This window comes from Orycteropus afer, unplaced genomic scaffold, assembly GCF_000298275.1.
Source record: "Orycteropus afer afer isolate SDZICR_OR568_19922 unplaced genomic scaffold, OryAfe1.0 scaffold00336, whole genome shotgun sequence".
NCBI classification, from domain to species: Eukaryota; Metazoa; Chordata; class Mammalia; order Tubulidentata; family Orycteropodidae; genus Orycteropus; species Orycteropus afer.
Window position 1 is genome coordinate 802,284 of NW_006921923.1, and position 17,982 is coordinate 820,265.

General features: G+C 41.3%; 1 protein-coding gene across 1 annotated transcript in view; it reads right to left on the reverse strand.

Moving 5' to 3' along the window:
* MORC4 (MORC family CW-type zinc finger 4) overlaps positions 1-16,352 on the reverse strand; it is a 78,660-nt gene extending 62,308 nt beyond the window's left edge. Inside the window, exons 1-3 of the mRNA XM_007952409.1 lie at positions 16,251-16,352; positions 16,060-16,132; positions 9,656-9,788 (exon numbers count right to left, since the gene is read on the reverse strand). Coding sequence (XP_007950600.1) covers positions 9,656-9,788; positions 16,060-16,132; positions 16,251-16,352 — 308 coding nt within the window. The remainder of the gene's footprint in view (positions 1-9,655; positions 9,789-16,059; positions 16,133-16,250) is intronic.
* Between the last annotated feature and the right edge of the window lie 1,630 nt (positions 16,353-17,982).

Consider the following 17,982-nt stretch of genomic DNA (forward strand, 5'->3'; position numbering starts at 1 on the left):
TTTTCTTTTTTTATTTTAAAAGCTTGTTTTATATTAACATGACACATATATTCAGTTTCATTCCCCATTCACCATGTCCAATCCTAACCCAGTCTCCTCCCCTCCCTACCCTGTACCCCTCGTATTTATGCACTCCTACTGGTCCTGTATTTCCTCAGTTTGAATGTTGGTCCTCTGGTGTCCCATAGTCTATTGCTCTAAGGGATGTATTGCCATAGCGTATGTGGGTATGTAATCCTGAGTTGAGTGGTCTGAGTGTACATCTTGTTAACTACTGGGCTGAGAGCCTTTCCCTGGGGGTGAGTTTTATTCCAGGTGCAGAATGTATTCCAGGACCATAGTATTGGGAGTCTCACCAGATTTCATCTGACCAGTGATTCCGGTCATTATTGAGTTTTTGGAATTTTGTTCCATGTTTTCCCTCCCACTCTATGCAGGATCTCCAGATTTGATCCTTTCCTGAGTGATTGGCATTGGTAGCCAGGCACCATCTAGTTCTTCTGGTCTTGAGGTCCATTGTGTCCTAGGGCTGGTTGCTTCTAAATGACCCCCTCTTTTTTCATTCTTATTCACTTCCGATGCTAGGAGACCGTCAGCTGCATCTTAGATGGCCACTTGAAAGCTTTTAAGACCCCAGTCGCTACTTGCCAATGTAGGATGTGGTACTTGCCAATGTAGGATGTGGAGCAACGCTTTTATGTATTTTGTTGTGCCAACTGAGTCTGGTGTCCCCCAGTACTATGGTCCTGAGGCAGTAGATCTACTGGATCTCTCTCCCATAGTGTCTGGTTGTCTGTGAGGGACTACTCTGTGTCTGTCTTCTATTGTTCCTGTAAGGATTGCAGGTATTTTGTATCACTGGTGTCTGTGCAAGATTAGCCTCAGCTAAATCTGTCCTTGGTCTAGAGTATACTCCTGTTCACTGACCCCATCTGATGACCTCAGGTGTTTATGTGTTTATCTGTATAGTCTACCAGTGTTTGGTGTTAATGGCAATGCGGTATTGTGGGCACACTGGTTGGTATTAGCCTCTGTTGTCTATCTCTTGTGTGCACAATTCAGTGTCCCCCCATTTTCTAATGTTATCATGGTGGTCATATATCCTTCTCGTACTTCCCTCCCCCTACCCATGTCAGCGTGTAGGCCCCAACTAGCCTGAAATTAATCCCTCCCCTTCCCAGTAACCTACTAGGTGATTTCCCTTTCCTAAGCAAATTCTTCTCTGTCTTTTTACAGTAATGGGCTCATACAGTACTTGTCCTTCTGCAATTGACTTATTTCACTCAGCATAATGTCCTCCAGGTTCACGGTATTTTCAATCGCCTTATATTCATGTGAAACCTGGACAATGAATAAGGAAGACCAAAGAAGAGTTGATGCTTCTGTCTTGTGGTGTTGGGGAAGAAGACTGAAAGTACCATGGACTGCTAAAAGAACTAACAAATCTGTCCTAGAAGAAGTGCAGCCGTAATGCTCCTCGGAAGCGAAAATAACCAGCTTTTGTCTTACCTACTTTGATCATATTGTCAGAAGGGACCATTCCCTGGAGAAGGATATCATGCTTGATAAAGTGGAAGGTCAGCGAAAATGGGAAAACCCTCAATGAGATGGACTGACACAGTGGCTGCAGCAATGGGCTCAGGTACAGCAAGAATTGTGAGAATGGTGCACAGCCAGGCTGCATTTTGTTCTGTTGTAGGTAGGGTTGCTATGAGTCAGAGCCAACTAGATGGTCCCTAACAGCAACAACAGTCCTTTTGAGGCACAATTGGCTAGAAAAGATGGGGTCATTACAAGAATTAAATTATATATTATCTCACTCTCTCACTGCTGTCGAGTCAGATTTGACTCATAGTGACCCCTCTTTGGGTTTCCAAGGCATTATCACTATAGAAGTAGATTGCCCCATCTTCCTTCCGAGGAGTGGCTGGTGGGTTTGAACCGCCAGCCTTCTGGTTAGCAGTCAAATGCCTTAGGAGATGGGGTCATTACAATAATTAAATTATATACTATAGGCAAGATAAATTATAAAGTAGTATTCAAATTTTAATTTTAAACTAATACTAGAAGACATTTTGAGAATGGTCATAAGCTACTCCCAACCCTTATTCAGATCTGTCATATCTAAAACTCAGAGCTCTTCAAAAATAAGCTTACCTATGGTATCAAAGAAATCTGTACAGTTACTTGGACTTAAACCTTCTCTAATATGACAAAGTTTCAATTAGGTGGTAAAAAGAAACTGGAGAAATAAGAGAAACTGTATTATGGAAAGAAACAGCTGCAAACACCCATTAATAACTGAAACATGGAATGTATGAAGTATGAATCCAGGAAAACTGGAAGTTGTCAAAATGAAATGGAGCACATACAGTTCTATATCCTAGGCATTGTTGTTTTTGTTGTTATGTGCCATTGAGTCGGCCCCGACTCATAGCAACCCCTCCTTGGGTTTCCGAGGTGGTATCACTATGGAAGTAAATTGCCCAACCTTCCTTCTGAGGAGTGATGGTGGGTTTGAACCGCCAGCCTTCTGGTTAGCAGTCTTAGGCACTATGCTACTGGTATTGGTCATTTTGAATTAATCATACTATCTACTATGCCGAGAATGACAAATTGAAGAGGAATGGCATCACATTGCTATTAGTGATAGTATAATATCCATGCGCCTACAAGAAAGACCAATCAATAAGAGTATTATTCAAATTTACATATCAACCACCAAAGCAAAAGATGAAGAAATTAAAGATTTTTTTTCCACCAACTTCTGCAGTCTGAAATTGACCAAACAGGCAATCAAGATGTATTGATTATTACTGGTGATCATAATACTAAAGTTGGAAACAAAGAAGCAGCATGAGTAGTTGGAAAATATGGCTTCCCTGATAGAAATTATGTTGGAGATGGCATGATAGACTTTTGCAAGAGTAATGACTTATTCACTGTGAATATCCTTTTTCAACACCATAATGGCAGCTATACACATGGACCTTACCAGATGGAGTACACAGGAATCAGATCAACTACATCTGTGGAAAGAAGAGATGGAGTAGCTCAGTATCTTCACTCAAAATAAGGCCAGGAACTGACTGTGGAATATATCATCACCTACTAATATCCAAGTTCCAGCTGAAGCTTAAGAAAATTAAAACAAGTCATGGGAGCCAAAATATGACCTTGATTATGTCCCACACGAATTTAGAGATAATCTGAAGAACAGATTTGATACACTGAACATCAGTGACTGAACACTAGGCAAACTGTGGGATGACATCAAGAGCACCACACATGAAAAAAGCCAATGGTCATTATGAGGACAGAAAAGGAAGAAAAGACCAAAATGGTTGTCACAAGAGACTCTGAAACTTGCTCTTGAAAGGAGAGTAGTTAAAGCCAATGGAAGAAATGCCAAAGCAAAAGAGCTTAACAGAAGATACCAAAGAGCAGGTTTAGAAGACAAAATAAAATATTATAATGAAATGTGCAAAGATCTGGAATTAGAAAACCGAAAGGGGGAAAAATGCTCAGCATTTCTCAAGCTGAAAGAACTGAACAAAAAATCCAAGCCTTGAGTTGCAATGTTGAAAGATTCTATGGGCAAAATATTGCATGATGCAGGAAGTATCAAAAGAAAGAAGAAATAATAGTGTCATTGTACCAAAAAGAACTAGTCAATATTCAACTATTTCAGGAGGTGGCACATGATCAAAAACCAATGGTATTGGAGGAAAAAAAATCCAAGGTGCACTGAAGGAATTGGCAAAAATGAAGGATCTAGGAATTGATGGAATACCCACTGAGATAGATGTTTCAACAAATGGATGCAGTGCTAGAGGCACTTACTCATTTATGGCAAGAAATTCGGAAGACGGCTACCTGGCCAAGTGACTGGAAGAGGTCTGTATTTGTACCATTCCAAAAAAAGGTGATCAACAGAATGTGGAAATTATTGAATGCTATTATTAATATCGCATGCAAGTAAAATGTTGCTGAAGACAATTCGAAAACAGTTGTAGCAGTACATTAACAGGGAACTTCCAGAAATGCAAGCTGCATTCAGAAGACATGGAATGAGCGATATCATTGCTGATGTCAGATGGATCTTGGCTGAAAGCAAAGAATACCAGAAGGATGTGTGGATCATAACAAATTAAGGATAACATTGCGAAGATCAAGTATTCCAGAACATTTAATTGTGCTCACAAGGAACATAGAACAGGAAGCTGTTGTTCAAACAGAACAAGGAGGATACTTCATGATATGAAATCAGGAAAGGTTGTATCCTTTCACTGTACTTATTCAATCCATATGCTGGGCAAATAATCCAAGAAACTGGACTATATGAAGACTGCAGCATCAGGATTGGAGGAAGACTCATTAACAACCTGGGATATGCAGATGACACAACTTTGTCTGCTGAAAGTGAAATTGACTTGAAACACTTCTGATGAAGATTAAAGACTACAGTCTGCAGTATGGATTACACCTTAACATAAAGAAAACAATAGTCCTCACAACTGGCCCAATAAACAGCATCATGATAAATGAAGAAAAGATTGATGTTGTCAAAAATTTCTTATTACTTGATTCCAGAATCAACACCAATGGAAGTAGCAGTCAAGAAATCAGACATCACATTGCACTGGGCACATCTGTTGCACAAGACCTTTTTAAAGTGTTAGGAAGCAAAGATGTCACTTTGAGGACTAAGGTGTGCCTTACCCAAGCCATGGTATATTCAATTGTCTTACATGTATGTGAAAGCTGGACAATGAATAAAGAAGACTGAAGAACAACCGATGCCTGTGAATTGCAGTGGTGGTGAAGAATACTGAAAATACCATGGGGACTGCTAGAAGAAAGAACAAATCTGTCCTGGAAGAAGTGCACCCAGAATGCTCCTTGGAAGCTAGAATGACAAGATTTCGTCTCACTTACTTTGGTCATGTTGTCAGAAAGGACCATTCCCTGAAAGATTTCATGCTTGGTAAAGCAGTGGGTCATCAAAAAAGGTGAAGACCCTCAATAAGATGGACTGACACAGTGGCTGCAAGAATGGGCTCAACCGTAGCAAGAATTGTGAGGACGGCACAAGACCAGGCCATTGTACACAGAGTGGCTATAAGTAAGTTTGAGGTGACTCAATAGCACCCAACAACAACATACTACTCCCTTAATTTTCTAGCGATTACTGCCTTTTCTGCCATCTATCACCTTTTTCCCTTTTTAAGTACAAACTTTCTTTGTGCTACTTAGTTTTAGGAGATGAAATGACTATATACGGTTGAGAAGATAAATAGTAGGGTTAGGCCAGAAACAGAAAGGAAAAGGGTAAGAATAATAAGAAGAGGATCTAGAAGGTCTGGGTTGTGTTTTTATTTTTTGCTGTGTTCCTCTTAACTCTTCCCATGTGTTCTATGTTCCCATATTAGCTGTAAATTTGCAGAATGGATCCCAATACCAATCAAATACCGACCTACTTACTATAAGAGCACTCCCAATGCATAAAAGAATTTTAAGAATTAATTTTATATAGTTTGATATAACTCAGTAATTTTCCAGAGAGTTCTTAGCTTAGACAAGTGGTTTCTTTTAGTTAAGTAAGTCCTGTTTTATTATCTCATGTAAGACACAACACTGTTTATACACCAAGAGGGCTTGGATGTCAGCTCCTTGAGTAGAATCCAGAAATAAAGATACTTGTTCCCAATACCTTAAAATGTCAAGAATCTAGAGAGGTAAATTTAAATTGGGACTGTGACCAATGAAACATTTTAGCAAGGGGCATACAAGGGCAGGGCTATTGCTTCCTAGATATACTGGTGATATATAATATAAAAGAATCTAGGATTGCAAAGCACACTGCTGTTCTCTGGTATTTTAAAGAACAAACCTACTAACCATAAGTAGTGAATAGCTGCCATCTATGGATCTGTTGTTGTTTCTAATGTTTGACCTTTGAAGCAGGTTTTCCACCTTGCTGCAAAAGGCAGCTGAATACAGACACTAGCTGGGTCACACACTGTTCTCAAAAGCTGAAGGAACTTAAAGGAATTTAATGACAGGCCTTTCCTTTTTTATTTCAATTTCATAACATTCTGTGTTTGTGGAAGATACTGGGCTATAGTTATGTAACTATTTTATTAGCCTAAACATAGAAAGAGTAGTACAGAGAATTGAAAAATGTGGGTAAGATTACAACATGCTATATATCAAACAGAATTTCTGCAGGCTTAATAATTTTGCACAATTACATTATTTTTTTTCAAAAAAAGTAATATGCTCTCAAAGCATATATACATTCACTTTATAACAGTATTCATAGCTACCTCTAAAGTTTAATTTAAAAAATTGTTACAAGTAAAATCTTTGGTTAGAAGTTAGGATTGGACTAAATGTTATCTTCTAAATGAACAGGATCTTCTAGTTGATGCAATTATGTTTTAAGACACAATCAGGAATAACATCTATGTTATACTATATTAAAAACCACAAAAAAACCAAACTCACTGCCGTGGAGTAAGATCCAACTCATAGTGACCCCTTCTTGGGTTTCTGAGGCATTATCACTATGGAAGTAGATTGCCTAACCTTCCTTCCGAGGAGTGGCTGGTGGGTTTGAACCGCCAGCCTTCTGGTTAGCAGTCAAGTGCCTTAGGCACTACGCCACCAGAGCTCCTATACTATAGTAAGGACTCATTAAAATAATTCTTTAAAATTAATTTTGGAATATGAGGAACAATTACGCAGATCAAATTCAAATTCATGAGATACGTATTTGGCATAAGGAAAAATGCTACAACTAAAAAAAGTTTCTGCCTGTTTTACTCTGTTTTGTTCCTTGGGGAGGGAACAAAATGGATGATACTCTTCATATAGACATTTTTTGTTTTAATTGTGATTTGGGTGTAGATTTACTGAGCAAATTCACTTTCCATACAGCAGTTCACATATACTTTGTCTCATGTCACTGACCAGTTTACCACAATGCAACAGCTCCCCTCTCACTTCCTCCCCATAGTTACTTCTTCCCAGTGTCCATCCCTCCATGCACTCCTGCCCCCTGAGCTGTCTCCCTGTGCATAAGGAGCCCTTCTTTCTCCCATGATTGTTCTCTCCAAGGCGTGTATCTACTTGAGGTAAATGTTTAACTCACATGCCTGTATTTTGTTTGGCTGGAAACCACAGGTGTGAGTTCAATTCCAGACCTGAAGGGCAGTGAGGGGCCATAGTCTCAGTGGTTCCACCAGGCTTTATTCAGTGGTTCCACCAGGCTTTATCAGACCAGCAAACCTGGTCCTTTTTTTTCCTCCAAATGATTTTGAGTTTTGTTCTACATTGTTCTCCCTCTCTATCAAGGATCTCCTACATAGATCCCCTTCCAAGTGGATGACAGTGGTAGCTGGGCACCATCTAGTTCTTCTGGTTCTATATAGACATTCTTGATTGCCCAGAATAGATTAGATTCCCCTTTTACGCCCTGACAGAAACTGTACTCTCCCTTCACAACACTTATCACTGGGTGGAATAACTTATTTAGCTGTGTTACTATGCAATTACATTCTTTCTCACTAAACTGTCCGCTCCTTGAGAGCAAGGGACATATTTGCCCGCATGACTACTGTTATCTCCAGTGTTTTAGCATGGTGCCTTGCACATAAATACTCAGTAAATATTTGTTGAATGAATAAATGAACAAATCTGGAACAAAAGCTATTGCAATTATTTTGAAACCACACTTGTCCTCACTCTTGCCTTAGAAGCATAAACAATTTCCACAGATGGAGTTCCACAGACAAAATGGAAGGCAATCAGATTTGCTGGGCATACTATTTGACATCCATGTCACTGGGATAAGGTGTGGTGGGGTAAGGAATCATTAAGAAGACATGCAGTTTTAGAGGGAAAAAAAACCTAGCACATACAGACATAAGCATATCAATATTTTGCTTCCATCATATCTAAAACTGTATTTTTAAAATACTATACCATTAATTTTAGGAGATAAAAGGGGTGGTATAAGTTAAAGGAAGGGCAAACTCCAAATCTTCACCAACTTACTGGCCACTAGAGATTCTTGTTTCCCTTCTAGAGGCTTTCCTCAAATATTTTGCTTGTAAGGGTCTGAGACACAAGGAATACAGACTGCAAAGTGGTAAAACATAACCACTTACTTTGCCCAAATTTCATTTTTGTTTCTTTGATGGATCAAAAAGATTTCCTTATAAACAGGGTTATAGATTTAGAAAGACAACCACAACCAAATGAGTTTTATGGTTCTGAGCACCACCACCCCCAGCCTCTCTATTGTTACTTGTGCTTCACACACTCCAGTTCAGGAAGGCACATGGAAAGTAATCAACCTCATTTGCTAAAAAGGAACAGAGAAAGAAGTTGAGGAAAGTCATCTTTCACTTAGTGATATGGGAAGATAAATAAAGTGGGCACACATTCTCAACCATAAACTTCTTTTTTCTCATTTTTGGTGAAAATACAAACAACAAAAATATACCCATTCAACAGTTTTTACATGTGCAGTTCATGACAAAGTTTATATACTCACATTGTGTTACCAGTCTCACTATCTCTACCTGTATTTTTTCACCTCCATTAACTTAGACTCTGCCCCTTAAGTTCTTATTTGTGCTTTAGGGTTACTGTTGTCAATTTGATTTCATATAATAATTCTTTAAAAGAACGCAATGCTCAAGACAAACATTATTAACTGAACTAAATTGTTTACTTTTTAAAAAAAGTGATTTCATGGGATAGTATTGATTCAAGGTTTAAAAATTGTTTCTAGGCAATAGATCCAGTGGTTCACCTATCTCAATGGATCCCGTAAGTCTGGTTTTCATATGAATTTGAAGTTCTGTTCCACATTTTTCCTCCTTTTGATCAGGATCCATCTACTGAGCCCTTGGATCAGAACATTCATTTAGTAATGACAGCCAGGCACCATTTGTTTCTTCTGTCAGTCATAAACCTCTAAGAAATCTCTTACCAGCTTCAGTAATCAGAAAAGAGAATTTCTCAACTTTTCAATTCTACCGCAACACCTTCAAAGATTATGTGTGTGAATACTTTCTACTTATCTTTTATGGGGCTCAATTACATCAAGGCACTGACCTTCATGGTTCTAATACAGCAATCATTCCAACTCCAATCCTTCTGATTTGAGAGTGAGTTTAGGTTAATATAAATTGCAGAATGTCTCAGACCAGTGAAACCCTTAAGGTCTTTATACTTACTCTTCTCTCTGCCTGAACTCTCATCCCTTGCCCCCTGCTCCTTTACCTCGCTATGTTCTATTCACCCTTAGAACTCAACTCCAGTATAACTTCATCTGGGTGGTTATCCTGAACTCCCAAACCAGTGGGGACCCCTACTGACTGATCCCACTGCATCCCATACTTTCCTATCATTATACTTATCACTCTTTACTATGCTTACTGCTTAATTGCCTGAATTGCCAGATAGACTATAAGTTCTGTTAGGGCAAAAACAGTGTCTTTCATAACCAGTGCCCTGGTACATAAGGTACTCAATAAATGTTTTTTTTTAATGAATAAAGGGAAATAAAATATTTAAGAAAATTATTAAGCCTTAAATAAAGTTCATGAACTCAAGAGAAAGAGAATGAAGACATTTTTACCTGAGCATTCGGTGTAGTTTATGAGGTGTCATTCCACATCCATCATCAGTAAAGGTCAAACAAGATTTATTCTTGACCTCTTCAACATCTATAAAGACCGTCCTGGCAGCTACATCTGGATCTACAGCATTATCTGCAAGAGGTAGAAACCTGTGATATTAGACTGCTTTTCTGAATATAGATTTCCCCACTATCTGAAAGTAGAGCATTCCTATGAAATCTTTCCTAAGCTGAAATGGTATAAAGTTAAGATGCAATTACTATTAATGTATATAGGAAAAATTTCTGAGCATTTCTAGACTCAAAAAATAACCTAGGAAATTATATCAAATAGCACATAAAACCTAAAATAATGCTAACATACAGTATTCACAGACACAATTCAAAGTGATGGCAGCTTGACGCAGAGATGCTGAATGTAGTTTCTGGGGCAGGAGCTTGGCGAAGCCACTGTTGCTGTTTGGGGTACTTGCTGCCTCTTTAACAGCTTTCTGCAAAACAAACGTTGCATGCTAGTTTTGCTTTTTGTCTTCTCTCATAAAAACAAAAATCCTCTTCAGATTTCTTTCAGTTAGCAAAAACAGGGACTAATGGAGGTCTTTTGTAAAAGCAAAATGGCGTAAAAAGAACTGTCAAAAATCAGGGGATACCTGTATTCTACTAAAAGCTCTAGTCTAGTGCTTCTAAGACATGGAAACCATCCTTAATTTTCTCACATGGATTTCTCAGAAGGTGGGCAGGGAACATTAGTGGTAGTGAACTTATTGGGTTACAGGGAACAATACATACGATGGCAGATATGGTTATGAAGTCAATTTCTAGATTACATACAATAACTGATCTGTAACTTGCCTTTCTCCTCTTAAACTGCAAGGATTGTGGGAAAAGTAACTACTACTATGTGTCAATAATTTTGTTCCTTTTTCTGTCTTTCAGCCATTTTACTGCTCATATACACATACAGTAAAAGGTGGCCAAGAAAAAAAGTTGACTCTGCAATTTTCCTACAAATAGATATATATTATACATAACAGTTTGTGATAGTTCTATTTTCTACTTTCAAGACACCACACCTCCTGTTAAAGAACAGAGATAGTATCATTATTCCTGTTTATAGTCTAAAAGGCACTGAAAGAGCAGGAGGTTAAAAGCACATTTCAATGCCTGCCTAGATCTCAATGAAGGTAGCAAGCAAACTTAGAGAGAAGTGACTCTGTTTAGGTACTTTGTACCAGTCTTAAAGGTGAGGCTATCCATCTCTTCTATGAAATGGAGAGCACAGAATTAAAAGTAGAAAAAAATACAGAAAGTTTCATGATTCCTCCTGAGTCAGGTCCTCACAATGGCTTAATTATTTTATTTTAGACGTGGAGGATATCAAACATAGCCATATTCTAACAAATCACCATGTCCAAAACCTCAGGGGGGGTGCCAATGCCTAGTGGCCAGATCTATTTGCCACAGGTTCCAGTCTACATAATTTTCAGTCACTGACACATGTAGCTCAAAAGGCTCATTAGGGCTAACTGGCCCAAGTGGAAGAACCATCTGTACAGTCTGTTGGATAGGTTCCTTAAGCACACCTCTTTCTACTAACTCTTTAATCAAGACAGTGATTATCCCTTCCATTTCCTGTCATCTTTTACTGCTCTACTGATACCATGTGGCAGGATCCTGGTTATATACTCATCTTCCTACCACTCTTCTAATCATGACATTTCTCCATCAAGAACATCCCTTATAATCAAGAATAGCACTGTACACATTCTAATCATCAATTTTTACAATACAATTAACAGACAACTGCTGGATGTGTGGGAACTTTGGTAGTTTAGTACCTAAGGCATTTGACTGCTAACCAGAAGGCTGGAGGTTCAAACCCACCAGCCACTACTCAGAAGAGAGATTGGGCAATCTACTTCTGTAGTGATACCACCTCAGAAACACAAGGAGGGGTCACTCTGAGTCAAATCGACTTGGCAGCAGTGAGTTTGGTTTTGGTTTGGCTGTATGTGTGCAATGTCCATCAAATAAAACAAGGTAAAGGTTAATTTCAAGGGCCACAATGGTGTTGCCAGAGTCCCTGATAAGACTGTCACTGAAGAGCCTGAAACAGCAATGCTGTAACCTGAAAAAATCTTAACAGCCATGAGGCATCACCAATAGCCCCAGAAGAGGATTAAGAGTTGGATACAGTCAATCTTTCAGGGCCAGGTAGGACCAAGGCCCCATGTAATATGGCCTCTTTAATGGGCCATATTACAAATGACAAAAGACCAATGGGCCAACTTTTGGCAGGAGTAATAAGTTTGGCATGTAGTAGAAGCTTTATCAGAAATATAGGTTTTTTTACTTCATAAGAGGTGGCAGTTTTTTTCTTTAACTGCCAGAAGAATTTAGCACTGTGGTGCTGCCTATGTTGATTCAAGAAACTTTACTTGGCAAGCAGACTCTGAATTGTGTTGGCACTTATCAATCATTCCTGCTGGCAGGCAGCCAAGGCTATTGAGACTGGTATCTTTAACTTGTCAACCACAGGGCATCATTTCCACAGTGAAAATTTCAGACATAGAGGAATTTTTTCTAATGCCTTATGAACATTCTCAATTCATATAAATAGCATATATCAATTCCAATTACACATTTTTACAAAACAGCATTCAATGAATCAGCTGGCAAGCCTTTCACTCATAAAATCATTAGCTTTTTCTAGCTTTTTTTTTTTCCCCCCTTCACTGCAAGTTTTGCCTGAACCTTACTAGGTGCTTTAAAAAAAAAAAAAAAAAAAAAACAGGAAAACAGACCAAAGACTTTTTTTTAACACAGCCACTTCAGGAGTTACAGAGTAGTTGCCAGAAGTAGCTTATCTCCTTGACTGGAAGAACGGAGGGGAGGGGGCATGCCAGGAGCCAGGATCAGCTGGAACAGCAGGGAGGGAGACACTGGGAAGGGAGGGCATCAGTAAGCACAACTTGTACTTCCTTTCAGTCTTAAATGGCCTTCCACTTGGCCCCAACAAGTAATAAAGCACCAATCTGGGTACTGGTTTCAATTCTATCATTTGCTGCTTAACAAAAAGTTAATCCACGTGCAGCATATGCTATCCGGATCCTGGAAAATCTATCTTATTCCCTAACCCAATCCTTACAGCCCAGTCCTTGTAGGACAGTGGGAGGATCCTTACTCCTTTCCCATTACATACCAGTACTAGATCCTGAGGCATCTTTATCCCCTAATTGTACAATCCTATGTGCTCTGGTAGCATAGTGCCTAAGGCACTTGACTGGTAACCAGAAGGCTGGTGGTTCAAACCCACCAGCCACTCCTTGGAAGGAAGGCTGGGCAATCTACTTCCGTAGTGACACCGCCTCAGAAACCCAAGGAGGGGTCACTATGAGTCAGGGCCGACTTGATGGCACACAACCACCACCACCAGATCCTTGAAAGTCTTACCTCTCCTAACTTAGCTTGTGCAATCCCTTAGTGAGCGGACCCTATTCCCACCTTCCCTTTGCCCACCACTTAGGCAAAACCATGAGGTACCAGATTCTAAAGAATCTATCTTATCCACTAACCTGGTTCACCTGACCACTTAGTCTTCTAAAAAGGCGTAACAGTAGGCTCATACTTCATCAGAACCTGAGAGGCATTGAGAACTATCTCATGACAGCCTCCCAGGTAGAAATAGTAAAGCAAGAGGGAGATAGCTTCGAGGTAGTGCTTCATAAGCCTCTCATCCTCTCCTGTTCTGGAATGATGGCCTATGTGGACACATGCAAATTCGCCAGGACTGAGTCGTATCCCTGATGACGTTTCTGCAAATCTCTGAAAGTATTCTTGCCTAAAAGCTCATCATCTGTCATAAGCCTATTTTTCCTTTCTCTCTCTCTCTCCCTCTCTCTCTCTCTCTCTCACACACACACACACACACACACAGTATCAGCATTCATATAACCTGCAAGGTTGAAATTCAAAAGTCCTTTGTTACCCCTCCCTCTCCCTTGCCCTATACATACCTAGACTCTCCACATTTTGCATTTTCTATTCCCATAGTTTAGAGCATACTCCCGCTCATCTGGATTATTGTGATAAACTGCTAGTCAAAGTGGCATCTCACTCTCTTTTCCAGTCTATTTTATACACTGCTGCAAGATTAACTTTTCTTAAGTACAATTCTGATCTGACATTTCCCTGCTCAGAAAACTTCAGATTAATAACCCAAATACCTGAGTCTCCCTGTCACATTCTGGTCCCAATCCACCTTTCCAAGCTCATTTCCTGCTTGGTACTTAGAGTAAAAAGACCTGTGTTTTAATCCTGCCTCTACCACGTACTACATATGTAACCTTGGACAGGTCAATTAAATTCTCTTAGCCTCTGTTTCTTTATTTGCAGAATAATTTTTTTAAAAAAATAAAAGGGCAAAAGTTTAAAAAGTTATTTGTGAAAACTCTTTTTAAACTAAGGATCTATAGTTTTCACTATTTGTGAATTCCATGTTTTAATTAAACTGAACTACTCAGTACATTTCATGCCTTTGTTCATGCAGTTTTTTTTGTCCTGCAATGCCCTCCCCACCACACACACACTCATATCCACATGTCCCAATCCTTCAAACGTCACCTCCTCCATAAAGCCTCTCCTAACCCTCCTCCTCCCAATAAGCTAAAAGTCATTCCTCCTTCCTCTGAACTCCCAAAGCACTTGATGTGTCTATCTTTGCTGATCTGTCACTTCCATTTTGTTGTTGTACAAAGCATTAAGCCTTCTGTACATGTTTTATGTCCCCTGCTAACAGAGTGAATCTGTGTTGTAGTCATACCACCACTTTTGCACACTATGGTTGCTCAATAACTATTTACAGAACAAATGATTCATTACAAAATTAACACATACATGGAGAAGAAAACTACTGAAGGAAAACCTAAACTGAAAGCTTTGGATCACCAATTAACACTCTGCTCTGTTTCCCCTATTTAATTTACTTCCGTAGTGATACTGCCTCAGAAACCCAAGGAGGGGTCACTATGAGTTGGGTCCGACTTGACAGCACATAACAACAACAACAACAACATCACAAAATAATTGTGATTTGGATTTAAAATCTGAGGGTGTTTGTGTGTGTGTGTATACAATTCACATACATACTCACACTTATTCTGGACATCTTAGGCTAAGCTCGGGTTTTTTAATTAACACATAAATCATAAATATTCAAAATTACCAACTGAAAACTCTAAAATAGGGACATATGGTTTTGCATAGGCAACTCTGAGGGAACACATTTCTGCCTTGCATCTTCCACTATTTAATCCCTATTTTTTCCTTTGTTGTCCTGGCTTGCATATAGTTGACTTTTAAATTACATGCATTAAGATCTCATTCCACTGTGCAGTTCCACTCAAGACACTGCAAAACCTTATAAAGATACAGTCCTTCTCTAAGACTCACAATGTGTTAATGTCACTTTATTTTTTGCACCTTCTAATTTATGGTCATACGAATCATACTGCATCTTATGTTATACCCACTTCCAAAAGTTAAGCTAATCAAAGTTCTCTATCGCTCTTCCATATGACTCTCCTGATCATCTCCTGCTGCTAGCTTCTAAGTCCAAGGCAATGCTCACAGCATGGCCACTGTGATTGCTTAAGTAGGGACCTTTTACAAGATTTTGTTCTGTGGTATCTTGCCCCAAGAATCTTTCTTTTTCCACTTCGAGGCATTCATAATGTGCTCCGTATGCTGCTGCATGTTGTCCAGGGCTTTTCTTGCTTTCCACAGTGTTTAGCACGCTACTGTAAAAGCTGGTGTACTTGGCTTCAATGGATCAACTAAAAACGCTTTAAAAGCAAACACCGCTGGAGCAGAGGTTAACTATTCATTCCAGCGGTGTGAGGGCGCTCGTGGACCACGGAGGCAGCCCTCTGCAGCCACAGGGAGCCAAATGCACTCGTGTCATCTCTTAAGAGATGTCCCATCATTCCCAGACTTTCTTGTCCCAAAAGTTAAAGAACTCCGTTTTCCAGACCTTTCTTCCCTGCCCCGCCCCGCCCTCCTTAAGTCCTCCAGTCCCTGCAGAGCCCAACTGCCTCGGGACCGGTATTTTATGCATCGTGTTTTGATTATTGACTAAGCTATCCCAAAGTGCCCCAAACATCACAAGCCGAGGAGAAAAACCACAGCAGACGCCCAACTTTTCGGACACACCTTGTTTCCTCAGCTTTGTTCGAGAAACCTCGCCCCAGGCGAGGGAGTGGACCCCGCCTCCGCTAGCGGCGCCGGGCGGTCTCGACGCCCCCGCCCCAGGCCCCCTGCATGGCTCCGCATTATCCTCCCGCGCCCGGCACCACGCTGGCACAACTGCCTCGGGCGCCCCCGGCCGGGCCGCCCTCACCACTCACCTAGCAGCTCCGCGATGGCACTGAAGGGTCGCGTGTGGCTGCTGGAGTTGCTCTGTAGATAGCGGGGGCTCATCTGGGGGCGAGAGAAGGTCCCGTCCCGTGTGAGGCCTCGGCCCGCCGGAACCCCCTCCCGCGCGCCCCCCACAGCTCCGGGGCCCGCGCGCGCGTCCGCCCCCTCGGCCCCCACCTACCGTGCTCAGGCGGATCCCGAAGGCCTGTGGGCCGCTGCCCGGCCGGGCAAGCCCACAGCCTGGCACGCCAGGGCCCCCGGGAGCCCCTCGGTACAGGAGCATTTTTTTGGCCGCCACGGTACCCGTTTGCTGCCGCAGGACTCCTCGCCCCGCCGTCAGCCCTCACAGACTCGCACTCGCAGCTGGCGGCTGCCGTCCGGGAGGGCCCTCCCTCACTCCCACTCGCAGCTGGTGGAGGCGGGGCGCAGTCCAGCCACCTGTCCCTAGCGGGAGGGGTGAAGCTGGCGGAGCCGAGCAGCCGGCTCCGCCCTGTCAGCACCTCTCCCGACCCACCAACTGCCTCTGCAGCCTCTGGGCCGTACAGAAATATGGCGACCTCCTGTCAGCCGCTCCTTAACCCCGCCCCTAATTAATTCTTGGCGTTTGCCATAGGCCAGGCCTTGGAGCGGGAAAGCGGTGGGGGGGGGGAGCAGGGGGACCGCAAGGGGAGAGGCGGGAATGAGGCTAGAGGAAGAGGAGAGTGTAGGGATTTCTGGAACTGAGTCCTAGCTTGGCTGCATGACTAACGGGCAGGATAAGACAAGTCTTTCAAGTTTTGAACACTACGGTTTTTGCTATCTGGGAAGATAGCCGATTCGTGTGATGGAAGTGACTACTCTGGCTCTAAAGCCTCGCGAAATACCCAGTATTTTCTAGGATGCAATTGGCAAGCCATCTTCAAAATGTTGCAACTAACTGCGGAGAGGCTGTTTATACACTGAGAAATTGTAACCCATTTAAAAACTCCAGGATAGGGGATTGGTTAAATTATGGAGTACTCATGAAATAAAATACTGTGCAATTCTTCGTTAGCCATTGTTGTTACGTGCCATCCAGTCAGATCCGACTCACAGCTACTGGCCCCCTTTGGATTGCGAGGAAGTATCACTACTTAAGTAGATTGCCCAACCTTCCTTCCGAGGAGTGGCTGGTGGGTTTGAACCGCCAGCCTTCTGGTTAGCAGTCAAGTGCCTTAGCCACTATGCTACCAGAGCTCCCAAGTTAGCCATTGTTGTTGTTGTTTGCCATTGAGTCAGTGTCACTACGGAAGCAGGATTGCCCAACCTTCCTTCCGAGGAGTGGCTGGGGGGTTTGAACCGCCAGCCTTCTGGTTAGCAGTCAAGTGCCTTAGCCACTATGCTACCAGAGCTCCCAAGTTAGCCATTAGAAAGATGCAAATAAAAACGAGATACTGCAGCACTAATAGCAAAGTTCAACAAGCTAGAAGATAACAAATGTTGGTGAGGATGTGGAGAGATTGGGACTCTCAAACACTGCTAGTGGGACTGTAAAATGATATAACTACTGTGAAAATAGGTATGGTGATTCTTTAAAAAGCTGAAAAACACATTTGATCCAGCATTCCCATTACTAGGTATATATCCTAAATAAATGAGAGCCAGGACACAAATAGATACATGCACACTCATGTTCATAGCAGCACTAGTCACAATAGCAAAGAAATGGAAACAACCTAAGTGCCCATCAATGGAGGAATGAATAGCCAACTGTGGTATATACACACCATGGAATACTATGCAACCCTAAAGAATAATGTAGTCTCTGGGAAACACTGAGTAACGTGAATATACGGGGAGGACATTGTGCTGAGTGAAATAAGTCAATCACAGAAGGACAAATATCGTATTAGTCCACTACTGTAAAAAAGTCAAAGAAAAAAAAAAAAAAAAAA